The sequence below is a fragment of the Pongo pygmaeus genome, chromosome 20 (genome assembly GCF_028885625.2).
Source record: "Pongo pygmaeus isolate AG05252 chromosome 20, NHGRI_mPonPyg2-v2.0_pri, whole genome shotgun sequence".
NCBI classification, from domain to species: Eukaryota; Metazoa; Chordata; class Mammalia; order Primates; family Hominidae; genus Pongo; species Pongo pygmaeus.
The window spans coordinates 47,744,013-47,765,313 of record NC_072393.2 but is presented as its reverse complement, the minus strand read 5'-3'; the positions used below and the strand labels follow the sequence as shown (position 1 = coordinate 47,765,313).

General features: G+C 58.6%; 1 protein-coding gene across 1 annotated transcript; it reads left to right on the top strand.

Annotated features, from left to right (window-relative positions):
• Window positions 1-305: 305 nt before the first annotated feature.
• Window positions 306-21,017, top strand: ERFL (ETS repressor factor like). Its single transcript, XM_054463376.2, has 6 exons — window positions 306-430; window positions 15,750-15,829; window positions 18,612-18,846; window positions 19,238-19,433; window positions 19,532-19,649; window positions 20,163-21,017. Exons 2-6 carry the CDS (start codon window positions 15,763-15,765, stop codon window positions 20,609-20,611), a joined length of 1,065 nt encoding a protein of 354 aa, XP_054319351.1. The 5' UTR covers window positions 306-430; window positions 15,750-15,762; the 3' UTR covers window positions 20,612-21,017.
• Window positions 21,018-21,301: the final 284 nt, after the last annotated feature.

The following is a 21,301-nucleotide window of genomic DNA, read 5'->3' as shown; positions in this document are numbered from 1 at the left end:
GGAGAAGGCGCAGGAGGCAGGGCCGCCCCGCGCCCCCAGCCGGCCAGGCTGTCCCCGGCGCGCGCCCGCCCGCGCTCGCTGCGCTGAGCTCCCGCCCGGAGCTCCGTCCTCAGCTCTCCGCGTCTCTGCTCTCTTTGCGCGTCTATCTCGCTGTCTCTCTCCCTCTCTGCATCTCCCCGTCTCTGCTCGTCTCCCCGTCTCTGTCTCCCTGGCTGTCTCTCCGTCTCTGAGTCTCTCCTGTCCCGGCGTCTCAGAGACTCCCTCTCCTCGTCCTCTGGGTCTCTGCCTCCCCGGGGCTCCGGGCATCTCCCCCCCCACCCCGCCCCTCGCCCCGGTGCCCCCTCCCCAGGACGCCGCGGGGGCCATGGCTGCGGGATCCGAACTTTAAACACTTCTTCCCGGACCGGAGCGGATGCGCAAAGCCCAGAAAGTGAGTGAGCGCCGCAGGCCGGCGCAGGGGCGGGGAGGGGGCGGGGATTCCCGCCCGAGGAGGGGGCGGGCGCGGGGGTGGTCCCGGGAGGCCTGAGAAGCTGGGCCTCCCAGCAGGTGGAGGGGTAGGCGGATGGGGTCATCCGCCCCGGCTGTAGGGGGCAGGTGGGGCAGCGCCCAACTCTGGGAAGGTGGGAGCGCTGGAGGGTAGCGCTAGAGGTGCGGCCTCGGGACAGGGGTGCGAGATTTGGGGGCGGGGAGGGAGAGCGAGTGAGAGCCACGGAGATGGGGTCTGCGAGAGACTGGACTGAAAATCTGGGAACGGGGGTTGGTGGTCGACCTGAAGGTGGATTTGGATGTTTGGGGCTGAGGAGTCTGGATATTTGGGGCTAGATTCTGAGTGGGGTTTAGAGGTCAGGGCTGAGGGCTTGAATATTTGGGACCTAGGGGCTCAAAGCCAAGAGACTGGACACTTGGGGCGGAAGATCTAGATATCTGAGGTTGGGAGCTGACTGGGGCTGGGAGTCAGGACTAGGGGTGTGGATATCTGGGACTGGGGGTCAGCATAGGAGTTTGGACTTGAGGGGGCCAGAAGTCTGGATTTGGAGTTGGAGTACAAAGCTAAGGGTCTGCTAATTTGGATCTGGATATCTGGGGTCTGGATATTCGGTATGAGGGGTCACAGGGTCTGTGGGAAGGACATTTGGGCCAATTCTGGGGTCTGCACACTTCGGGGCAGGGAGTACAGGCCTGGCCCTGACCTTCGTGGGGCCGGGGCCCTCTGGGACACCATTTCTATCAATCATTCCACCACTGTCGCAGGGCCCTGCTGGGCTACTTCTGTTCTCTCTTCCCTGGCTGGGTCTCTCCTCACTGTCTCTCTGTCTCTGTCTCTCACAGCATCTCTGTGTCCACCTCTAACTCTCCCAGGATCTGTCTATCTCTGTCTCTCACAGCATCTCTCTCTTCCTTTTTGGGTCCAACTCTTAGACTATCTCTCTCTAAATCTCTGTGCTTTTCTCTCCCTGTGTCTCTTCCTCTCTCAGCATCTCTGTCTTTCTGTCTCTCTCTCTCTGCCTCTGTCTCTTCCTGTCTCTCCATCTCTGTCTCTCCCAGCATCTCTGTCTCTGTCTCCCCCTTGCTGGTTTCCGCTCAGATTAAGCCAGGGACCTAATTCCAGGCCCAGGATCGAATTTTCTGGCAACAAAGGGAAATAGCGAATCGATCGGTCGCTCCGGAGATTAAGAGACAAGCGGCGCGCGGATCTATCACGGCTAAACGGCCCCCCCGCCCGCTCCCCCCGCCCGGCCGGCCCGCCGAGGCCCAGACGCGCTCCGCATCGCCAAGCAGCCTCGGGAGCCCTGGCTGCCCGGCAGGCCAGCAGGCCGGGCCTCGCCCAGCCCAGAGCTAACTCTGTGCCCCACCCCAGGGCCAGAGCCATGGGAGGGACCCGAGAGCCAGAACTGGCTCCCCAGGGAGGGGAGGACAGGGGAGCGAGAGAAATCGAGGCGGCAGACCATCTGGCACAGTCACACTGCACCCACCTGTGGCCTCAGGTAACTAACCTTTCACTCACACCTGTCTATCAATGCACCTGTCACATCCATGTTCCCCCTTCAACTCCCCAAATCTGGACTTCCAGGTAACATCTATCTCCTCATACCTGCCTGCACGCAACACCTGTCCTCCATACCTGTTCCCTTCATCTGCCCTGGAGGTAACACCTATTTCCTCTCACCTGCCCCTCCAGGTAACACTTGTCCCCCTCACACCTGCCCTTAAGATGTCTGATCTCTCGGGGAGCATACGTCCCCTCTTACCTGCCCCTCTAGGTAATACCTGTTCTCTAAAATCTGCCCCTTCCACTGGAATCCCTGCATTCTATCTCATTTCACGCCACACTGGCCCCTTCCTACCTGTACGTGAGCCATCCCACCTGTCCCCTACAGCTCCAAACTCACCTGTTCCTCACACATTCATATTTCTTCACCTCTTCCTCCTCTCAAGCAGTACCGAGTCACCACACGTGCACACACTCACACACACATTCCTTCCTTTGCACACAAGCACTCACACGTGCAACCTGCTAACCTGTCCCTTCAGGAAAGGCCTGCCCCTGCCAGTCCCCCGCCTCCTGGCCCTCACCCATCCTCCTCCATGATAGTGTTGCACCTCCTTAACCACCCCAACACCTGCCCTTCCAGAAGAGCTGGCCACACACAGGTCACCTAAGAGCACACCTGCTGCTCACACCCCTCTCTACCTGTACCTGACTTCCAAGGTACACTGACTTCCAAGGATTCCCCCATACCTGTCTTTCCTACTTGTCATTTCGGGTTACTCATCACAGACAACAGAAGCACCTTCCCCACCTGTGTCCTAACCCCAAGCGCCACCTGATCACCAACCCACACACTGGTATCCTCCTCACGGCCTTCCCTATCATCATGCCTTCCTCCAAGCTCTTGTCCCCTCAGAGTTTCCCGGTCCCACCTGCACACTTGCTCACCTGTGTCTCACTCCTTCTTGCACTGTCTTTGCCTCTCCTGGTCTCTCAGTGTCTCTCACTATACACATTACACACACACGTTTGGGGCAGGAGTCTGTCCTTGGCCACAGGTATCTGCGTCACCTGTATACCTGTTTTCCCATACCTGTCCCTCAGGTACTCTCTATCCACTTCTCTTCTTTCCCACATACCTAATTTCCCATGTCTCTCTCTCTCGCTTTTGCTGCGCAAGGTCACACCAGTAACCCCCTACACCTGCCGTTCCTCACCTGTTTATCCCGGGGAATCCTCTGCCCTGGTAACACATTCAATCATTTCCTCAGCAAACAGGTACCGAGGCTTTGACACCCCCTACGCATACCCCTACTTAATCTCTCTTTGCTTCACATCTCTTCAGCTGGGTCTAGGGGACACCTCCTGGAAACAGCCCTGTCCCATGGACATGCACCTGGTTCCCCACACTCCAGCCACCTCTCTCCTTTTCCTCCCCCCAAACATCCATGTGACAGGAGTCCCTTTGCACCTTTTGCAAGCATTGTGAACCCACTGCACACCTCTGCCCCATTCTCTGCTATGTTCACTTTTGCTATCTGTCCCTGCAGCCTGTCACCCCCACACCTTTAGGAAGAAACCTTCAGATCTCTCACACCTGTCTCCAACCTGCTTCTCTCCAGAAACATGGGTCTCCTTTCCTAGCACGTGTCTCTGACCAGCTCTCTCCTCGAGGTGCGCATTCCTCCATGTGTGTAACACCTGTAGCGTGTTAGACGCATGTGTTGCCTGTTCCCAGCCACCCCCACACCTGCTCCCCGCACTGCACAGCGTCTTAAGTCCGAGGTTTTCTGACTTCAATGTGCATCAGAAACACCTGGTCCAGGTATCACTCTCTGAGTAGCAGGTGCTTGTAATGTGTGCCCCACCTGTTCCACCACATAACACCTGCCCTCCCCATATATACTGATGGCGACCACGAGAATGAGGATGAGGGTGAGGGTGATGGTGATGACAGCTCCCGATTACTAAGGCCACCATCCATCTCTGTGACAGACACTAAGTTCTTCACATCCATTGTCTCATTTGTCCTCACAGGACCCTCATGAGGCAGGTACTTGCCTCTTGTCCCCATTTTGCAGAGAAGGAAACTGAGTCCAGAGAGTTTCTTTGAGGTCCCAGAAACAGGTAGATGTTAGAGATCTGAGTCAAATCAAGGCTGTCTGACTTCAGAGACTGCCCTCCTAGCCATCCAGGTGTCCTTGCCTCCCCCATCTGCCCCTCAGGTGACCTCCTCCCTCCACAGACACACCTATCCACCTAGGGACTTTGGTGACACTTGCTTCTCCATTACCTCCCAACCCCATCTCCCCTACACTCCAGGCTCACTTTCTCACCCTCCATTGACTCCTGGGGCTAAGGCTGTCATTCCACATGCTCACCCCCACCTCCCCCACAAGCTGTTTGGGGCCAGCACAGCCCCCTCCCAGGGCACCCCCCCTCCCCAGACACACCCCCAGCGCAGCCCCCTCCCAGCGCACCCCTACCTCCCCCCAGCACAGCCCCCTCTCAGTGCACCCCTACCTCCCCCCAGCACAGCCCCCTCCCAACACACCCCTACCTCCCCAGACACACCCCCAGCACAGCCCCCTCCCAGGGCACCCCCACCTCCCCAGACACACCCCCAGCACAGCCCCTCCCAGTGCACCCCTACCTCTCTCCAGCACAGCCCCCTCCCAGCACAGCCCCCTCCCAGCACACCCCTGCCTCCCCAGACACCCCCCCAGCACAGCCCCCTCCCAGCACAGCCCCGCCTCCCCAGACACTCCCCCAGCACAGCCCCCTCCCAGCACACCCCTGCCTCCCCTGACACACCCCTGCCTCCCATACCGCCCCTCCCTGCACGCTGGCCTTTCCTTTCCTCCCAGCCTCACTTTCATTTCCTTTCTCCATTTCCACCTTTGCCACCACCTGCCCCTATCTCCTTGTCCCTGTCCATGTCTGCCTGTCTGATTCTGAGTCTCTCTGTCTCTCTTGGTTTCTGGCCTCTCCACTCCTCTGTCTCACTCTGTCTTTTTGTCTCTGTCTGTCTCCCAGTCTCTCTTTATTCTCTGTATTTCTCTGGTTGTCTTTGTCTATGTCTGTTTCTCTCCATACAGGGTCTTTACAGCTCTCTGACTCTCTCTCAGTTTCTCCATATCCTGAACTCTGTGTCTGTCTCCTTGTCTCGTCTCTTTCCTCCTTTTCTGTCTCTGGCCCTTGCTCTGTCCTCTGACAGTACAAATATTGGGGGCCTGGAGTCACACTGATCTGCATTCAAGTCCAGGCTCACCTCACCCCTGTGGGACTTTGGCCAAGTTACTTTTCCTGTCAGAACCTCAGTTTCCACATCTGTGAAATGGGCATCCATCATGGCAGTTCCTATCTCACAGTTGGTGGTGAGGACAGGGTGCTGAGGGAAGCAAAAGGCCTGGGTCAGACGGGGTGTTGAACTTACCTCTGTGGGTTCCCCCAGCCCCCTCCTGCCTCTTCCCTAGGCTGCCCCTCACATTCCCTTCACCTGGCTGTCAGTGGGAGTGAGTGTGTGCAGGGTGGAGAATGGAGGGAGAGGTGGGCAGAGGCATCCCCGCCAGCCCAGGCCTGGGCATGGGACCCGGTGTGGGGCTGGGGACAGGGATCGATCCGCCTCGGCGGCAGTGCGCGGGCCAGGATTGCATCTTGTCACAATAATTTATTGCTCTCATCCCGTCTGATCGATGGCGCTGAATTAGCACCGCGCCTGATGCCCCTGAAGCCCTGAGTACCCCCCCCAGCCCGGCTGGACCCCGGCCCTTGTGGGATCCCTGGTGGCCTGGCACCCAGCTCCAGCCTCAGCCCGCCCAGGCCCCGCCCCTCACCCTAGACCTCAGGCCTGCCCCACTGCCTTCGGTCCCTCGTCCCTCGGAGTCTCTCTCCGGTTCCCAGTTCTCTGCCCCTCATGTTTGCCCTCCTGGGTCTTTGACCCCATTTCTCTGTTCCTCCTTTTCTCTAACCCTGGATCACCCACTTCTCCCCATTTTTGTCCTCAATTCCTTGTCATCTGATTCCCTGTCCCTGTCTGCTTCCGCGTCTCAGTCCCATCCATCTGCCCCTCTAGGTCTCGGCTCCATCCCTATTTCCCCAGCCCTCTGACCCTGTCTCTTTGCCCTCCTCATTTCTGTCCCTTGATCTCCTGCTTTCTGTCCCTTTGATCTGCTATCTCTGTCTCTCTGATTCCCTGTTGAGCACAGTTTAATCTGGATTCCACCTCAACATAATTTCCTCAGTACACTCTTGGTGCCAAGCCCCGGGCTCTGTCGGGATGCCTGAGCCCTGGCTCTTGGTGGTTGCCGTCTAGAAGGACTCTGGGTCTCTGGGCTCCCTGAGTAGCTGGTTCTGGTGTACACCACACCCCGCTTCAGCTCTCTGCCCCCACCCCTCCAGCATCACCAAATAACAGTCATTTCCCTACTGTCTGTCACTCTGATAGAGGGGTGGGGCCCGATGTGGAGTGAGGCTGGGGGTGGAGGTAGAATGAAGGCAAGGGTGGGGAAGGGGCGGGAGTTGGGGATGAGGACCAGGAGGAGAGATAGAGGATGGAGCTGGGGTCTGGGTGGGGTGGGGCCTGGTGGAAGTGAGGAGGAGGAGGGGTAGGGTGGGCTTTGAAGTTGGGGTGGGTCGGACTCCTAGGGGACACCAACCTCCTAGGACTGAAGAAGGGCAAGGTGGGGTGGAGGATGAGGAATCCACACCTTAGATCTGCCCGCCACCGGGCCCACACCTGAGCCTTCCGCTCCCACCTCCAGGGCCGGGCTCCCCTGCATCCCTCTCCTGCCTCTGCCCTAATCCGTCAATTTTCCGCATCTCTGCCCCCTTCTCTCCTTCCTCCCAACCCAGGGTCTCTGGTGCGGCCCTCGCTGTCCCGTGACCTCCAGCTTTCTAGTCTACTTTTGTCTCAGCCTCTCTGGTTCGCTCCTTCTGCCGTGTTTCCCCACCTCGGATCTCCCCCGCCTGTCTCTGTGTCTCTGTCTCTCTATTCTCTCTGCGTGTGCACGTAGCTCCCAGTCCGCCTCCTGTTTCTGTGGGACCCGTCCTTGTCCTCTGTGTTTCTTTCCGTCTCTGTGCCTTCCCCCCCGTGGGGTTCCCGCCTGTCCCCCTCCATGTCCCATCTATCCCCCTCCATCTCCCTCCGTGTCTCACTCCCGCTTCCTCTCAGTTCTCCCTGTATCACGTTCCACCCCCTCGGTCTCTCTTCCTCCCTGCATGTCTCCCTTTCTCTGTGCCCCCCACCCCAGCCTCCAGTTCCTCCATCTCTATGGGTCTCTGAGGGGAGGCGGGGTCCACGAGTGAGGTCAGGGAGCAGCCAGAGCTCCCTCCGCCTCGCCTCGCGGTGGCGCCTCCGCCCACCCTCTCCCCTCCCCCAGAGCTGTTTGGTAGGCGGGGTGCGTGGCACTGCGGCTCCCACCTCCCCGGGGACGCTCCCTCGCCACCCCTCCACTGACACCATTCGGAGCGCTGCTGTCCGCAGCCCCAGGGACATCGCGCGGAGACTGAGACTCAGGGAGAGAGACAGAGATGCAGAGACACACACACAGGGCCCGAGACAGAGACAGAGAGGGAGAGACAGAGGGAGGGGGGTGTGGGTCTCCACCCCTGCCCTCACCCACAGGCCTCTCTGTCTCTGGCCTGGAGCCCTCCACCTCTCAAGCGAGGGTAGCAGACACACCTTCCCCAGCCTGGGAAGCCAGTGCCCTGTCTGCCATTTTGTCCCTCTGTGTGTCCTGCACAGTGCAGTTGAGGCAGAAGACCGAGTGTGTGTGTGCGCATGTGCACATGACTGTGTGACTTGTGTCACAGTGTCTGTGAATGTGACCTGTGTAGACATGTGTGTTCCTGAGCACAGGTGACTAAGTATGGTGCTGAGTGGAGCCACACATGTCCTGTCTGTGAGCGTGTCACGTCTGTGAGTGCGTAACATCTGGGCGTGTCCTGTCTGTGAGTGCATCATCTCTGTGAGCGTGTCATGTCTGTGAGTGCGTCACATCTGTGAGTGCATCACGTCTGGGCATGTCCTGTGAGTGCATCATGTCTGTGAGCGTGTCATGTCTGTGAGCGTGTCATGTCTGTGAGCATGTCACGTCTGTGAGTGCGTCATGTCTGGGTGTGTCATGTCTGTGAGCGTGTCATGTCTGTGCATCACATCTGTGAGCATGCACGTCTGGGCGTGTCATGTTTGTGAGCGTGTCATGTCTGTGAGTGCATCATGTCTGGGCATGTCATGTCTGTGAGCGCATGTCTGTGAGCGTGTCATGTCTGTGAGTTCCTCATGTCTGGGCGTGTCACGTCTGTGGGCGTGTCATGTCTGTGAGTTCGTCACGTCCGGGCGTATCATGTCTGTGAGCGTGTCATGTCTGTGTGACGTGTGTGGTGCTTAGCTGCGTCTGGTGTGACCGTCCAAAGCTCTGGAGTTGTGCTGTGTCTGGTGTTTTCACATGGTGTGGCTGTGCAGGGTGGGCCTCAGGGACCTGGGGCAGCTCTTATCTCTGAGGGCAAGATGAGGAGGCTCAGTCCCAGAGAAACAGGGTGGAAGGACCGAGTGAGCGCGACCCTGAGAGGACCCTGGCAGCTGGGCTGGTGAGTGTGGGTGTGAGGGATGCAGCTGAGGAAGAGCCCCCAAAATCTTGTGTGTCACAGACCAGCTGTGTGTTTGTGTGGCGCTGTGTTGGTGTACAGGGGTTGCTGTTGTATCTCTGAGCTTGTGGGCTTGTGTCTGAGTCTGGGTTCAGAGGTGGACGTGTGTGTGTGCACGCGCGCACATGCGCGCGCACGTACGTGGTAATTTGCAGGAGCTGAATGTACCAGCTTGAGTGTTGGTTCATAATAATTGAGTGATACTGTGTGTCCAGCCCTAAAGAGCACTGATGACTGTTTGTGTATGTTTGATTGTGTATGTTTGTGTGGTTGCATGTTTATGTGTGGCTGTTGGATGGTGCATGTGTGTGCAACTTGTGTGAACTTGTGCCGAACTCTGTGTGTGAAGCTGTGTTTCTGGTGTCACCCTGTGTGCTTCTGTGTGTTTTCTGTGGGTCTGTGTGTTAAGGATGACTGGTTTTGTGTGTGCCCATGTGGGGATTACAAGGTGTGGTATTGAGAGAAGTAGTAAGCTGCGAGTGGTGTGTGAGTGTGGTGTGTGGTATGTGGGTGATGTGTGTGGTATGTGTGTTGTGTGTGGCATGTGATGTGGTGTAATGTGTGTGGGGGTGTGTGCGTGTATGCAGTGTTGTGTATGTGGTGTAATGTATAGTGTCTGTGGTATGGTGTGCATGTGATGTGTGTGGTGTATATGCGGTGTGTGTGTATGGTGTGTGTGGTGTGTGGTGTGCATGTGTGTATGGTGAGTAGTGTATGGTGTGTGTGTATGATGTGTGTGTTGTGTATGTGTGTAATGGGTAGCGTATGTGGTGTGTGTGGATATGCAGTGTGTGCTGTGTCTGATGGGTAGTGTAGCGCGTGTGGTGTACGTGAGAGTGATGTGGTGTGTGTGTATGGTGTGTATGCAGTGTGTGGTGTGTGTGGTGGATGTGGTATATGTGGTGTGGATGTGGTGTGTGTATGTGTGGGGTGGTGTGTGGTGTGTGTGTATGGTGTGTATGCAGTGTGTGGTGTGTGTGGTGGATGTGGTAGATGTGGTGTGGATGTGGTGTGTGTATGTGTGGGGTGGTGTGTGGTGTGTGTGTATGGTGTGTATGCAGTGTGTGGTGTGTGTGGTGGATGTGGTAGATGTGGTGTGGATGTGGTGTGTGTATGTGTGGGGTGGTGTGTGGTGTGTGTGTATGGTGTGTATGCAGTGTGTGGTGTGTGTGGTGGATGTGGTAGATGTGGTGTGGATGTGGTGTGTGTATGTGTGGGGTGGTGTGTGGTGTGTGTGTGGTGTGTGGGGTGGTGTGTGGTGTGTGTGTGGTGTGGGGTGGTGTGTGGTGTGCGTGTGGTGTGTGGTGGATATGTGGTGTGTGTGTGGTGTGGGGTGGTGTGTGGTGTGTGTGTGGTGTGTGGTGGATATGTGGTGTGTGTGTGGTGTGGGGTGGTGTGTGGTGTGTGTGTGGTGTGTGGTGGATATGTGGTGTGTGTGTGGTGTGGGGTGGTGTGTGGTGTGTGTGTGGTGTGTGGTGGATATGTGGTGTGTGTGTGGTGTGGGGTGGTGTGTGGTGTGTGTGTGGTGTGTGGATATGTGGTGTGTGTGTGGTGTGTCTGTGATGGGTAGTGTATGTAGTATGTGTGGTGTATGTGAGGGTTAGTGATGTGGTGTGTATGGTGTGTGATGTGTGTGTGGTGTGTGTGATGTGTGTGTGTGCGTGTGTGGTGTGTATGTGGTGCATATGTGGTGTATTTATGTGTGTGTGTGGTGTGTGTGATATGGTATGTGTATGTGGTGTATGCATGGTGTGCGTGGTATGGTGTGTGTATGATGTATGTGGTGTGTACCGTGTGTGTATGTGGTGTGTGGGGCTAGGTGTGTGTGGTGTATGTGGTGGGTATGTGTGTGGTGCGGGTGTGTATGTATGGTGTGTTTGTGGTGTGTGTATGTGGTATGTGTGGTGTATATGTAGTGTATATGTGTGGGGTATGTGTACACCCCAGGCACAAAGGCACCCCCAACCAGGGTCAGGCCAGAGCATTTGATGTGGGCAGTGTGGGAATGGGGGTGGCGTCCGGGATGGGGGGGGGGCACGCCCATGCAGGAAACCCCACATCACCCCTGAACCCCCTCCTCTCCAAGACAGGCACAGGGTCTCCTGGTGCCTGTCGAGGGCTGGCCCCTGAGCCTGCTCTGTGTACACATGGACGTGGCCATAGTCTGGACGGACAGGTGTGTGAGCACACACACACAGTGTGTGACCGCAGGGAGCCAGCTTCGTGCACCCAGATGGGGCAGGGTGTTGGGGGCTTGTTTGTGTGGCAACAGATGGGTGGGGCTGGCAGCCGGCCCATGGCTGGGGCTGTGCATGGTGTGTGTGTGCCTACTAGTGGGTGTCACTGTGGGTCTCTACTGTGTGCACACATGTGTCTTACATGGGCGTGTGGCATTAGGAGGGATATGTCCCCAGATTGTGCCTGAACGTGTGGCCATGGGTGGGTGCAGTCGGGGGGGGTGTGTGTGTGTGTGTGCGTGCGTGCGTGTGCTTTGGGGCATGGTGTGTGCATGCGGGGGCAGCGGTGGGAGAAGGGTCTTGGGCCGCGTCTCTCTCCTCTTTAGACAGAGCCCCGGAGAAGATATGAAATTTAAAAAAAAAATCAATTTTCATTCCACTTGTGCAGATTGTGTTAAGGGGAGGTGGGGATGGGGGGGCCTGGGTGAGGGATGAAGGGGCTGGTGGTGGGGGTGCGAGGCCCGAGGCGGCTCCCGAGGCGGCCGGTGCAGCTTAGAGAAATCAAAACAACTGGTTAAACCACAGCCCCGGGGGGCGGGGTGATGGGGGGTTAGAAGACACAGGCAGAGAGAGATGACAGAGAGCTCAGAGACAGAGAGGGACAGAGACAGAGAGAGGCACCCAGAGAGAGAGATGGGGGAAACAGAGACACTCAGAGATGGAGATATTTAGAAAGACAGGCAGGCCGAGATGAGCAGCAAAGACCCTCAGTGACAGCGACAGACAGAGAGCCTCAGTGACAGAGACAGACAGAAAGACGCACCGACACCTGAAGGGGCTGAGAGAGACTGAGAGACCTGTGTCTCGAGAGACAGCCACAGAAGCAGGTCTGAGACAAGGGCACGTGTCACATATGTGCACACACACACACACACACACGCACCCATGCAGAGACACGCTCGGGAAGTTCACAGATGGAGGGACAGGCAGACAGATGGGGATGGTGGGAGCAGGAGTGGCAGGGGCCTTGGGTTGGGGTCATCTCTGAGTGCCCACCCCTACCCAGTGTGTCTGGGTGTGTCTGTGGGTACCTCTGCAGGGGCCGCTGTGTCGGTCGTATGTTTGGGTCCGTGATCTTGGTGTGTGTGTGTGATTGTGACTGTGTCTGTGAATGGGTGTGTGTGTGGCCGTGTGCGTTGGCTGTCTGGGTTGGTGCTGGTGTGTGTATCTCTACGGCTCCATGTGTGACCAAGTGCATATGTATGCGCTCAAGGGTCGGTGGTGCTTGGTTGTGTGACTGTGTGTCTGTTTCTGTGTGCTGTTGTCTCAGTGTGTGATTGTGTGCTTGGGAATCTGGGTTTCTGTATTTGATTGTGAGCCTCAGTGTGTGATTATGTGTCTACACAGTGTGTCTAGGATTTGTGATTGTGTGTCTTTGTTTCTGTGTGAGATTGAATTGGTGTGTGTCATGTGTGTATTTGTGTAAAATCGTGTGTCTGTTTCTGTGCATCTGTGACTATGCTAATGTGTGTGTGTGACTGTGTGACAGTGTTGGTGTGTGACTTTACTGACACATGCATCTGTGTGATGTGGGTTGTGTGTGGCAGCAGTGGTATGCGTTGCTATGTTGGTGTGTGTCTGTGATGTGTTGTGTGGGACGTGGTGCTGTGTTTGACTTTGTTGACATGTGGGCTCATGCAGTGTGTGGTGTGTGATGGTGTGTGTGTGGCTGTGCTGGTGTGTGCATCTGTGCGATGTGTGCTGTGTGGTGTGCGTGCCTGGGTTGGTGTGTGGGTCTGTGTGGTTGTGCTTGGCAGGGAGAGAAGGGAGGAGGGCTCTCGCCTGCCCAGCGCCTCTGCACACCGCTTCGCTCACATGCGCACACACATTCGGTGCCATGGCTGCGGGCAGTAGAGATGGGGGGCGAAGGGGGGGTGGAGGAAGCAAAATAAAATTAAAAATTAAAGCTTGCCTGGAGTCCCCATCCGCACCGCGCCGGCCGGCGGGGAGGGGCGGGGGATTGTGGCTGCTTCCCCTCCACAGCCACTGGGGCTGGGGCCGTTTGTCCATCTGTCCGGCCATCCTGCCAGGCCCTGTTCGTCCCTGTAGCCCCAGGCCCCGCAGGCCGCGCTCCCTCCATCGGTCGATCAGCGATCAATGGGGCCAGGGGGGTGCCAGGGGCAGGGTGAGATCAAAGGGACCCCAAGAGACGGACACCGGGACAGAAACAGAGACAGAGACATGGAGATGGAGACATAGAGACAGAGACACAGAGACAGGGAGATGGGGCATGGAGACAGAGAGAGATGAGACAGAGATGGGGGACACGGGGACAGGACAGGGACTTGAGGAGGAGGAGATATGGAGATGTGGAGACAGAGACAGGGGTGTGGAGACCCTAGACATCAAAACAGAGCCATGCGGAGACCCAGAGACACGGGGACACAGAGACATAGGGACACAGAGACGTGGGGACACAGAAGTGGAGACGACGTGGGAACCAAGAGACAGGGAGGCATGGAGACCCAGAGACGGGAGGGACAGACGGACGGAAGGCGACAGGGCAGCAGAGGCGATGGGCAAGGGCGAGGGGTCCAGGTCCCTGTGGGGCCTGACACAGGACCAAGGCTGGGCACAGAGACGGGGAGAAGTGGCCACAGAGACCGCGAGATGGCAGAGACGCGTGTGAGACACAGCGGGGGGAGCGTGGGAGCAGGGCCCGGAGCACCGATCCCACGGCTCCTCGTTATAACGTGTCCGGAGGAGGCGGCGGGGAGTTGAAAGCGTCGGGAAGAGAAATCAAAACCAACACGGAAATGAGAGGGGCCAATAGGGGGTGGGGGTGGGGGAGGAAGGAGGGGGACCCTGAGAAGCAGAGACAGCGGGAGGTGGGAGAGCGATGGGTGGGGGAGAGGTGTGGGGGAGCGGGGCTGCTGGACAGGGACAGGGTGGGGGCAGAGACAGGAGAGACAGAGATGGTGGAGGGGGAGGGAGAGACAGAGACAGAGATAGTGGAAGGGGAGGGAGAGGGAGAGACAGAGATGGTGGAGGGGGAGGAAGAAACAGAGACAGAGATAGTGGAAGGGGAGGGAGAGGGAGAGACAGAGATGGTGGAAAGGGAGGGACAGAGACACAGATGGTGGAGGGGGAGGGAGAGACAGAGACGGTGGAAAGGGAGGGAGAGACAAGACGGTGGAAAGGGAGGTAGAGACAGAGATGGTGGAAGGGGAGGGATAGACAGAGACAGAGATGGTGGAAGGGGAGGGAGAAACAGAGACAGAGATGGTGGAAAGGGAGGGAGAAACAGACAGAGATGGTGGAAAGGGAGGGAAAGACGGATAGCAGAGATGGGGAGAAAGTCATAGGGAGACAGAGATGGACACACTGGGAAGATGGAGAGACAGACGGAGAAGAAGCAGGGGTGGGAGATGGAGAAACAGGGAAGAGACTGAAGGGTGGAGGAGGAGATGGAGAGAGAGGGAGAGGGCAGTGAGGTGGGGAGAGAAACCCCCTTGGTGGAGGAGAGAGACAGAAATGGAAGGGAGATGGTGGGGGGAGACGGAAGGGAGAAGAGACCAAGTGACAGGAGAGACAGAGATGGAGAGGGAGAGATACCGAGACAGGGGGCAGATGGAGAAAGACGGGGAGACAGGTGTGGGAACAGAGGGGGCCTGGGACAGGGGAGGCTCCAGGAGGCAGATGGGAGGTGGGGGCATCTGGGGTTGGGGCCTCTGTGGGGAGATCGGGCGAGTCTGAGGGGACATGGGGTGTCTGAAAAGTCTTGTCCAGTGTCCAGGGGGTAGGCGGGGCTCACGGGGGAACACAGTGTGGGCTGCCAGGGTCTGAGGGGTTTCTGGCCGGGGGGCGCATGGGAGCAGTGGGGAGTATCAAGGTGTCTAAGAGGAGTGGGTTTTTGAGAGCATCTGGAGGGTCTCCAGGAAGAAGGTGCTCCAGAGGTGCGGTCTGAGGGTGGCAGTGAGGGGCTGAAGGGGAGGGGTCTCGGGAGCGCGAGGGCAGCGTGTGTCTGCGGAGGGGTGTGAGAGGGAGTGGATTCCAAGGGTGTGTGTGTGGAGGGGAGGCGCCATAAGAGGGGGAAAGGTGCGGGGAGACTGGAGTGAGGAGGGGATGGAGTATCTTAGGGGCGTAAGATATCTAGGGAGAGGGAGTGTCTGAGGGAGGGGGTCTGACAGGGGAGGCAGATGTGAGGGGAAGGGGTGTCTGAGGAGGGAGGCAGATCCAAGTGGCAGGGGTCTTCAGGGTGAGCAGCAGGTCTGGGGTCTGTGGAGGCCTCCTGCAGGGCGCTGGGGGCTGCCCTGTGGGGTAGAGGACTGGAGGAGGGGGTGCTGGGCCTGCCCCCCTGCAGCCTGTCCTGGGCCGCTGCGGGTCAGGGCTGCGCCTGGGCTGGAAGAGCCCGCCTGGGGGTCGTCCGGGTGGGGCGGGTGTGGGGGCAAGTTATAGAACAAGAGAAATCTGGGGCAGCCAGAGAGAGAGACAGAGGGAGACCCAGAGACGCAGGGACCGACCGACCCGAGAGGTCAGGTGCGAGAGCGGGGACGGGAGACGGCAGCAGCGACGGTGCCAGGCGCGAGCGGCGGGCGGGCGTGAGAGCCAGCAAGTGTGAGAGCGTGAGCGAGTGGCGGGGAGCAGGGAGGGAGGCTGGGAGCGGCGTAGTTAGTGATGGAGGCACCGAGTGACGAGGAGGCTGCGGGAGGAGAGGCTGGGAGGGAAGGAACGTGGTCTCGGGGCGAGAGCGGCTGTGGGGACAGAGCGGTGCCTGCAGGAGGGAGTGTGCGGGAGGGATTGCGGGGAGAGGGTGTCAGGCTGGGGTGGGGACCTGGGAGAGGGGAAGGCCCCGGGCGGCGCCCCGCTGGCTGACCTGTGTCTGTCTCTCCTGCCCACCCCCCGTCCCCGTGTGTCCCTCCCGGCCTCTGCAGGGCCGGCTCCGCCATGGACTGTAGCTGCGTCTCCGACCTTCTCTTCGCCCCGCCTGCCCTGCCGGCTCTCTGGACCCCCGGTAACTGGCCCGGACCTCCCCCACCCCTTCCCGCACCCCTCAGGCCTCCCCAGTGAGCCGCATCCCCCTTCTCTCCGTGTCTCCACGTGTCTCACTCTAGTCCGTGGGTCCTTCTCTCTCAGTCTTGGTCAGAGTCCCCCAAATCAAACCCCTTCTGAGAAACTTGGCTAAAAACTTCGCAGCCAGATTCCCCTGCCCCCTGCCTGCTGGGATATGTGGGTCTTCTGGGAGGGTAGGGAGGTGAGTGAGGGGTGAGGACGGAGGAGCCCGAGGCCCGGGCATCCCTGCCACGCACGTCTCAGCCTGCTCCCACGCAGGACCTGTGGGGAAAGAGAGCAGGGACTGGGCTGGAGGGGGCACTAGGCCAGGCATGGATGGACAGGTAGACAGACGGCACTGCCCAGTCAGGGGGACGTGCAGGCAGGACCCGGCTAGGCCGAGACCCAGGAGAGAGGACAGCTTGCTCAGAGTGGAGGCTTGGAATTGGGGGTGGTGGACGGTGAAGCTGGTCAGACACTATGCCGATGTGCAGCGGGAGGGGTGTGTGTGTGTGAGAGAGAGAGACAGAGACAGAGACTCTGTCCTTGGTTATTTGGGGTCTCATTTCAGAGTGTGTCCCTGTGTCACACTTCAGTGTTTCTAGAAGGGGTCACACTGGGAGAATGTGTCTGCACAGCCTGTCTTTGTGTGAGCTTGTGTATTTGCTTGTACGTGCACATCTGAGGCTACTTGAGTGTCTCTGGGCTGGGCATGTCCGTATTTTGGGATGGGGGTGTCTGCCGGCTCACCAACTGTGCCTCTGACTGAGTGGGGTGAGGAGCCTTTGCCTGTTTCTTGCGGTCTGTCTCGTGGTGTGTGGCGTTCCGAATGGATGTCTTGGTGCATTTGGGGCTGTGGGGGGATGCATCCCTGGGCCTCTGTGTTGGGGGCTGTGTCTGGTTTTCAGCGTAGGGTCCATGTGCACATGAGTGAATTCTGGGGGTTTGTCTGTCACATGTATGTGTCTGCCTACTGAGTTTGGGGGTCCTCTCTCTAGCTGTGCCTGTGCCTCATAGGTAGGACATATTTGAGGGTGTGCATTCGAGGACAGATGGAGTATCGGGGTTGGGTGTCCTGTTGTCACCTTGGGGTCCTGTGGGTGTGTCTGTGATACAGTTGCCTCCCCAGTAGGATGTGTTCTGGGTGTGGAATGGGTCAGAGCTGGAGTCTGGATCCAGCCCTGTCATGGGAGGTGAGAAAGACCCAAAAATGAATTGAGATAAAAATTCTCTCTCAAGGAGACTGCCTGGAGCTCCCCAGCCTTCAGGCCGGGAGGCACAAGCACCCACTTTTCTACACCAGGCAGCCTGGGTGGGACTCTGCGCCCCCTTGCCTTCCACCTGTGCAGTTCTAAACCAGAGAGGGTAAGGACCTGCCCGTAATCACACAGCAAGTGGACACGGCGATGCTGGTCTCCCCTGCCCCGGCGCACAGCAGTCTCCCCTCTCCTGCACTGCTGCCAGCTTTTTATGGACTCACTCTGCCTTCTATTTTCATGCCTGGGTCTGGGGTCTCTGAGGAGGGGGAAGGGGACAAAGGATGTGGCATAGGAGTGAACACAGAAGTTGGACCCAGGGCTTGGGGCCTTCTGCATGGGAGGTGAGATTTCGGGGTACCCAGCTCCTGGGGGTATGTGGACAGTGGAGTACCCCCCTCTGCATGCGAGATGTGATGCTGAGTGAGCCGGGGGTGTCAGTGCTGACACGTGGGTGCCTCTGTGTGCGGGTTTGGGAAGTTGCTCTACTGACATGCTGTCACCCTGTGTGTCTGGGGACATGGATATCTTGGTGCTGTGTTCACCATCTCCATCGTACAGTGTGTTCTTTGGGCATTTGGGGTCCTGTGTGTGTCTTGTCATGCATTTGTGTTGTTAGTAAGTCCCAGTCTTGAGATGTGTAATTGTGTGTTGTGATGGGTGTGCACTGTGGGGTTGTTGAGATGACGTGACCTTGAGTCTTGCACAGCCCGTGTCTGCCATGTCAGCCTTGGTGGCCCCCAGTGTGAGTGTGGCACTCCGGTGTGCCTGTGTCCCAGTGTGGCTGTGTGTCTCAGGCAAGTGAACTGATGTCTGTGTAACATGTCTTCCATGGGCATGTGTGTGTCCACGCGCACACACACACCCTGTTCTGGACTGCTCTTGGACGGACATGGGTATGGATATGGGGTGGAGGGGACACAGGGACGGGAAAGGTACAAATACACAGGTAGGTACAGACATGCACAGAGCCCCAGCCTGGATATGCCAGGATGGGTCAGTGGGGGGCTCTGGGGAATGTCGAAAGGTGGAGCAGGGGACAGGGAATGGGGAACAGAGACAGCAAGAGCTGGGGGCACTGCAGGGTACAAGAGACCAGAAACCTCCTGGGGCTGGCTGGGGGCAGTGAGAGGACTAATACTGTTGGAGGCGGGTGCCCCTCCCTCCCATTCCTCCTCACTGTCATGGGTGCAGGAAGCCAGTCCCTCCCAACTCCACCTCTGGATGCTGAGCCTGGGGGAGCTATGCCAAGGTAGGGGATCAGACTGGTACCAACCCAGGGTCCCTGGATGACTGGGTTCTTGCCCTTATTTGGATAATTTGGGACCAGACACCAGGCAAGGAGGTTTGGAGAGTGGAAACCAGGTCCCTAAAGATGCCTGAGGCTGGAGGAGAACTAGATGCCTCTCAGGTTACTGAGTCCAGCAGGACCTAGAGCCCTGGACTTGGCATCCTGACCCCAGGCCACTCCCTGCCTCCCGTCCCCAGGGTTTGCCTTCCCGGATTGGGCCTACAAGCCAGAGTCATCCCCTGGGTCGAGGCAGATCCAGCTGTGGCACTTTATCCTGGAGCTGCTGCAGAAGGAGGAGTACCAGGGCGTCATAGCCTGGCAGGGGGACTACGGGGAATTCGTCATCAAAGACCCCGATGAGGTGGCCCGGCTGTGGGGTATTCGCAAATGCAAGCCCCACATGAATTACGACAAGCTGAGCCGGGCCCTGCGGTGAGGAAGGGCTCGGGGCTGGATCCCACCTTGTCCTTTTCCCCCCACTGTCCCTCTGGTGCCCCCTCTGCATCCTGGGTCAGATTCCTGCTGGATCCCACAAGGCACAGGGCTGTGTGTGAGTAGCCACCATCGCTACTTGTGAGTGGAAGGGAGGTGAGGAGGAAGGACCCCTAAACCTGGGCTTTGGAGTCTCACAGGGCAGGGTCCCCGCTTCTGCCTCATCCCTTCCTTGCCCTGTGATCCCTATTAAGGGACTTCTGTGAGCCTCAGTTTCCCCAAGTTCTAGTGCTCTGTGCACCATGCCTGGGACAGCACATGCATTAAGAAACCCCAGATCCCACCCCAGGGCTCCCCCTGCACCTCCCCAACACCACTGCTCTCCCCACAGTTACTACTACAACAAGCGGATTCTCCACAAGACCAAAGGGAAGAGGTTCACCTACAAGTTCAACTTCAGCAAAGTTGTGCTTGTCAATTACCCGCTGCTGGACATGGCGGCAGCTGCCACTGGCTCCCCACTCTTGCTGACCCCCAGTCCCTTTGGGGGGGCCCCAGGGCCAGATGCTCCTCCCCTCACCCCTGAGGTGAGTCTGGGTACTGGGGTCCTGGAACCGAGGCACTTGGTGCCCACTCTGGGGAGGGGACAGTCTGAGCAGGGCGGCTTCCCCCACTCCCTCTCTAGACCCTGCAAACACTGTTCTCTGCCCCACGCCTGGGAGAGCCAGGGGCCCGGACACCCCTATTCACCTCCGAGACAGATAAACTGCGTCTGGACAGCCCTTTCCCGTTCCTGGGCTCTGGTAAGAGCCTGGAGGTTGTGGGGTGCTGGGGGCACAGTGGGAGAAGCTGCAGGCTTGAGGGAAGAGGATGAGAAAAGAGAAGAGAAGAGATGGGGAAGGGGGCCTAGGGCCAGGCTGTAGGGTGTGGGGTGTGTGTGTGTGTGTGTGTGTGTGTGTGTGTGTGTGTGTGTGTGTGTGTGTGTGTGTGTGTGTGTGTGTGTGTGTGTGTGTGTGTGTGTGTGTGTGTGTGTGTGTGTGTGTGTGTGTGTGTGTGTGTGTGTGTAAAACCCAGAAAAGGATGTGATGTGAGGGAGGGAAAATGAGGGAGACAAGGGCTTTCAGGGGTGCCTAAGGAATGGGAAGACAAGTGGGGAAGTGGGAGGAGATGGAGTTGGGGGAAGCTGTGTGAGGGGGTAAGATGCCATGTAGGAGGGATGCGGGGAGATGGGGTGGGATATGGCAGGGAGGCAGCCCCCTTTACTGGTCCCCAAGCAGGCAGGCGCCCCAGCCTGACCTACCTCTGTGCCCCCCCAGGTGCCACCAGCTATTCCAAGCCCCCTGGCCTGCTGGGTCCTTATGGCCGCGCCTTTCCTGAGTACCCCTGGAACTTTAACCCGTACCTCACGGGCCCCTTCCCAAAGCTGCCTCCCTCTCTCTACCCCCCGCACTTCTACCCCAACCCTCTGGCCAGTTCCTTGGGCCACCTGCCCTCGTCAGGGGCAGGGGGAGGCCCCACAGCCGCGCCCCTGCTGGCCTCGACGGGGGAGGGCCTGGGCCCTGAGCGCCCCTCGGGCCTGGCAGCAGCCCCTCGCCTGGCACTGCCGGGAGCTGGGGGTCCAGAGGCTGCCCTTGGTGGGAAGGAGGACAGCGACTCGGAGCTGGAGATCACCGATGTCAGCGGCTGCAGCTCTGACAGCGAGGGCGATGAGGGTCTCCCGGCGCCCCCCAAGGCAAAGGCGGGCAAAGGGGGGACCGGCAGCTGAGCCGGCAGGGGGCAATAGATTCTGCTGAGGCAGGGACCAGGGCGGCTGCCCGTCTGCCCTTGATGCCTGGCCCAAGGCCCAGGACCAGCCCTCAGCACCTCCCAGTTCTGGGCACATTGCTGCCCCAGTCTCCTTCTCCAGCCCCAGAGTGGGGGTCTCACTTCCCCTCCACAGAGGACAAAGGGAATGTGATGGCCTCCAGCCTCCTCCCCAGGCTCCAGTTTGAGGGGGTCCCCGCCTGGCCCCACTCCCAAAGTGCAATATGGCGCCCAGCCTGCCCCACCCGCCCACCCCTGTGCTATGCCCCGAGTGTTTGTGTGGCTGTGTCTCCAAACCCCCTGTGCTGGCCCCAGTCCTAACACCCCCCCACATAGGCCCCCCTGGGGACAGGGAGCTCAGAGCAATAACCCCGCCCCCAGCCCCCACCCAGGAGGGGCCCCCTCCCCACCAGCTCCCCATGATCCCGACAGTCACCTCCAGAGAGTTTACTACAGAAATAAAAGAACAGAGAGTGAGACTCGGGATGCCCAGTGCTGACCACGGGGGATCAGGGGTGGGAGCTGGAGGGCGGTGTCAGGGAGACACCTCATACCCAGTGTGTGTGCGGAGTGCCTGGGGAGTAACGGTTCAAACAAAGAAATGAATGAATGAATGAATGAATGAACAACTGGAGGGAGGCGCAGAAGCACA

Bases quoted from the DNA above. Each gene is read 5' to 3' on its own strand.
- ERFL (XM_054463376.2), top strand. From the start codon at position 15,763: ATGGACTGTAGCTGCGTCTCCGACCTTCTCTTCGCCCCGCCTGCCCTG. The intron at 19,434-19,531 runs GTGAGTCTGGGT...CTCCCTCTCTAG, and splicing joins CTCCTCCCCTCACCCCTGAG to ACCCTGCAAACACTGTTCTC. The intron at 19,650-20,162 runs GTAAGAGCCTGG...GTGCCCCCCCAG, and splicing joins TTTCCCGTTCCTGGGCTCTG to GTGCCACCAGCTATTCCAAG.